Source organism: Montipora foliosa, chromosome 4 (genome assembly GCF_036669935.1).
Source record: "Montipora foliosa isolate CH-2021 chromosome 4, ASM3666993v2, whole genome shotgun sequence".
Taxonomy (NCBI): Eukaryota; Metazoa; Cnidaria; class Anthozoa; order Scleractinia; family Acroporidae; genus Montipora; species Montipora foliosa.
The window spans coordinates 20,521,960-20,526,959 of record NC_090872.1 but is presented as its reverse complement, the minus strand read 5'-3'; the positions used below and the strand labels follow the sequence as shown (position 1 = coordinate 20,526,959).

General features: G+C 34.0%; 1 protein-coding gene across 2 annotated transcripts in view; it reads left to right on the top strand.

Moving 5' to 3' along the window:
- The window catches only part of LOC138000240 (histone deacetylase 6-like), a 103,400-nt gene that overhangs the window by 84,416 nt on the left and 13,984 nt on the right, over positions 1-5,000 (top strand). For both annotated transcript variants that reach the window (XM_068846500.1, XM_068846499.1), the window contains exons 3-7: positions 619-672; positions 845-932; positions 1,979-2,019; positions 2,959-3,058; positions 4,512-4,583. In XM_068846500.1, coding sequence (XP_068702601.1) covers positions 619-672; positions 845-932; positions 1,979-2,019; positions 2,959-3,058; positions 4,512-4,583 — 355 coding nt within the window. The remainder of the gene's footprint in view (positions 1-618; positions 673-844; positions 933-1,978; positions 2,020-2,958; positions 3,059-4,511; positions 4,584-5,000) is intronic.

Below are 5,000 nucleotides of genomic sequence, written 5' to 3'. Positions count from 1 at the left end.
CATCGGCCCTTATACATTGTATAATAATTATATTAATTACTGTAACAATATAATTTGAAATTTGTCAACCACTGAAGGAAATGGGTGACATCATACAAAATCCCCTTAAATATGAATAGCTATTGATGTGTTCTGGATACTGAAGAATTCCTTGGTCACTCAGTTGAGGTCATCAATTCTCCCAAGTAAAAGCATTCTTAAATCTTTGTTCTTTTGTAAGTCAGCTTTCTTTCTTAAGTTTTTAGAAACCATACATTGTAGTCGTGTCATGTGTCAGTTCCTAGACACCTTGCGTCTTTCACTCTTTTTGTTGGTGTGACATTTACAATGTACTGTACACTGAAAGAAAAATCATTACACTCAGTGAAAGGCTTAATGTATGGGATCAAATAGTGGGGATCTTAACCAATGGATTTTTGGGAGGGGAGGGAGATCAAGTGAGTTTCTTCCAAGGATCTTGGAAATGCAATATAGCCAGACAGAACATAATTATAAGAATTGAACACTTGACACAAAAATGAAGCCAGCCTGTATTTTTTGAAAGGAAGTTACATTTCATTATTCATATTAGCAATGAAGATTACCAGTGAATGATGATTTTTTTTCTGCACCTTTTAGGACAGGAGTTGTCTTTGATGAAAGAATGAAAAAGCATTTTAATGTGTGGGACAGGTAAGGCTGTTTGACATTAAGGAATGCAATCAATACTCTTATGTCATTACTATTCTTCTTCTTTTTCTTCTTCTTCTTCTTATTCATGACAGAAATTTATATCGCTTATTGTTTATCACGTATAAATTATCATAAAACATCTACTGCTTGAATTTTTTCATGATGGATGAAGTACTCATCCAGAGGTACCTGACAGAATTCAAAGGCCTTATGACAAGCTCAAAGAGTATGGCCTCCTTGAAAGATGCCAGGAAATTGCGGTAAGTGTGAAAGGAAAAGACCATAAATTAACTGAATTTTAGCTCAGTCATACTGTGAGTTTAAGACAACCTGAGCATAACAGGCATCAAGCATAGAAGACCATGAAATCAAGCAGATCATGTTGCATTAAGTTTATTAAGTGAAGGAGGCAATGAAACTTTCATCTAGTACATGTACCGTACTTATTCAGCTATAAGCCAAGAGATTTTTACACAAATCCTCACTCAATTTGGGCAAATTTGAAGCCGTAGAAGGGGTCTCGGCTTGTAGCCGAGTATTTTTGATAAAAAAAATTTTCTCAGCAAATTAATTAAAACAGTAAAAATGAACGTGTATTCACTTACAAACCGAACTAAATTACTTGTAAAATGAAGAGAAGTTATTGTTGGTGTAATATGGACTTTAAGTACTTGGTGGCTGTTCGTGTTGTTGTGTGATCGGGATCGATCTTATAGTATTTACATGTAGCATGGAAAACTTTGGAAATAATAACTTACTCTTTTTGTTGTTGTATTGTAGTTGAATAAGTGTGAATAAATGAACTTGAACTTGAACTTGAACTTGATAATGATGATGTTAATCAGTAATGATGATGATGATTGTAATCGTCATAGATGTGTAAAAACTAGCGATAAAAAGTTAAACTTAATTTAGACTACAGATTCAATATGTGCTTAAGTCTTTGTCTTGCTCTTCTTTACTCATGCAAATTTGGAGGATTTTATATCTGTTGTGAACTTGCATGTTCATTTCCAACTCCTCAATAATGGCATCATGAGGTCACAGAAAAGTTGGAAGTTTTTATCGCTAGCTTTTACATGAAAATATTTTTCAAAATCATTAGTTATAATTAGATGATAATAATAATAATAATAATAATAATGATAATAATAATAATAATAATTTATTATTATTATTATTATTATTAATTAATAGAAGAATAAGAATAAGAGGAAAATGTATAATGGTACATGTAAATGTTATTGTGATTACCTAATGATAATTGGTGATAATGATTATAGTTTTTTTGGTCCTTTCTTTTCAGTCTCGTTTTGCTTCTGATGAAGAGTTGCAAAGTCAGCACAGGTAATCAGTGTTGGAAATAATTTTTCGTCAATAATAGGTCATGTGTCCTTTCAAATCTTCATTTTGGTTGGACATTTTACCAATCTGACCACACATTAATTAGCATTATGCAAATCAACAATGTTTCTTCATTGGGCTGGCCTGCATGGGCACTATTAAACTAGTCTCTGTCAGTTATTATTACATAATTGTCTGGCTAAAAAGAATTAACATAACTATTAAATAACGCCAGTCACGGAAACATTGCTTTTTTTTCTCTAGCATAATAAAACTTTTTAGTTACATTGTGTATTGACTAGCGACCTGACTCATCCCTCAAGTAATGACCACTGATTGCAAAGGGGTCAAGTTCAACCAACTTACAGTGTAAGCGGTTCATCGGGCAAGGTTTTCTTGGATACACACACAGTTCAGTTCATCACGCCTATGTTGCTTCACCAGATATATACATCGTACATGTACAATGTATATCTTTCGGGAAATACATAATCTCTTTCAAATGTGGTTGAAACAATCATTTTTCCGTGGACAATCTGGAACAGACAAGGACTTTACACCATATGCACAACTGTCCCACAACACCATTTCATTAAACTCTGTGAGGTATCAAAGAACTGACATTACACTATTTGCATTACTTTAAGAGAAAAGTACAGAGTTCTTGGTGTTGTTTTTTCATTGACAGACATAATTGTGAATAGGGTATGCTTTCCTTATTTGCACTGTTGTATGACCCTACCCACCAGGGTAAACCAAGCCACCAATGTTTCTAGAGATCATTTTAATGAAGCCTCAGCAATTCCATCCATGAAAATTGTCATCAGGATTTCCTTAGAAAATGGACTTTACTGTGTCTTAGCAATATTCACACATTATTTTGTCTTAGCTGTTCCCCACCATACAAGTCATGTATATAACCAATTTTTAATGATGTTTTAGTAAAACTCATGTCAACAAGATAAAGTCAACTCAAACTATGGCAGCAGAGGAACTCTACAACATAGGAGCATGTGACTATGATTCGGTTTATCTGAGTCAGGTAAAATGCTTTTAAAATTTATAGAAGACAGCTGACTGAATGACATTGACATTTATCTGCTGTATCCACCAGTTTAAAGTGCTACTATGATTACTACTTCTTTTTTCTCCACATTTGACAACTGAAAGCCAAAAAATCTTGTACTAAATACCAATTAAGCCACAATCACACACTTCATTTTTAAGCTAGTGAGAAAATGACGTCCTTTTTTTTCTTGATCCAGATTGCTGAGAGCTTATTTGTTGGAACCGCACTGAAGATGTAATTTACTAATGGCGGAATGAAAAGAGTGGAGTTATAATAAACAGTCTTCATCTTGAAATTACGACAAAAATATAATTATTTCACAGTCATATTTTAATTAAACACAAGTACTTTCGAAATGTGAGGAAAAATGAGAACGGATTTTTTTCATCCGTAGACTAGTAACAATTTAAATATAAAATAATTGTTCATTCATTATGTTGAGTTGTCCGGTCATTCACCCTGCATTCACTTACTCCATGTGTGCCCATGCATGCATCACTTGCACCATTTAAGCAATAGATCTAGAGGATGTTTTCTGTGTTTCCATAGCCTCATCTAAACACGAGGGAGAGTTTTGAGAATTCAAGACAGTTATGCGTCTCGGGTTTGCATAACTGTCGAGAATTCTCCCAACTTCCCCGAGTGTTTAGTTGAGGCTATGGAAACACGGAAAAAGGTCTCTATTGCTTTTATAAAATATTTCTTAAAGATAATTTGACAAATGAAGGAAACAAATGAAGGAAAATTCTTGATTGAAACAGATTTTCTTGATACGGTGTACATGTACACGTTCATATTTCCTACCAGCCAATCAAAATGCATGTCTGACAGCATATAACCAATCAAAACTTGTGTGATCTCATGTGATGTTACAGCCGTGTTTCAATACTCTCATCTAAACACAGCTATTGACCAATGAGAGTGTGTGTACCATCCTAATTATTTGATAAATTGATTGAGACCAGCTCTCCATTGTACAGGTGCTATAAATAATATAATTGTACCATGATAAAAAATTTAACTTGCAAGTGCCACAACACAGCACTATAATAATTATTGGCTTTGTGTAACCTTCCTTTATTAATACCTGAAATATGACACCAAAAAGTAGGTACAATGTAACAATGATTTGAATGTTAATACAAAGATGAAATTACTGTGGTGATATAATTAGCTATAACCAGAGATCTTCAGGATAGGTCTCAGGTAATAAAAAAAGACCACAACTCTAGCTTTGTGAGTGTTTAGTCCGATGAGGTTTTGAACCAACACTCTCTTGCCTGTGGCTGAATATGCAGTCTGATGGTACTTGCTGCTCTTAAGGGCTTTCTCCCAGCTTCTACAACCCTACTTACTGCTCTTTTTCCATTTTGCAACTCTTTCCCTTAAAAAAATAATAGATCAATCTGTTTGTTGTTGTCCACAGCATGCCTGTGAATGTGCTCGTCTTGCCTGTGGTTGCACTTTAGCTGCTGTGGAAGCTGTTGTCACAGATAAGGTGTTTTGTATACTTGGTTTGATGCTTATACGAGTTCCAGTTTTTAAAGAATTATTGTTGATGAGCACTACACAAAAATAATTATGATTCAAGACCCATAGTTTTGACACTCATGTGTAGAGTCCACATCAGCGTTTATCTGAAGGCTTTTAGTGCAGCTTTAATATGTTCCATTACAGCTTTAAAGTTAACTATTGTCATTCGATGCCAGGGCTCAATTGGGACAACATACATGTAACTCATTCACTTTTTTAAATGGTAATGACCTCTTGCATAAAGTATTGATTCAACTGGCCTTACATTGTATTTTTTTTTTAATTCTCAGACAGTTCCCTCACTTTTAAGTTATAAATGAAATAAACAAAAGTAGTGTTTTCTCTGATAAGAATCCTTCCCAGGATCCTAGTAAGATTCTAA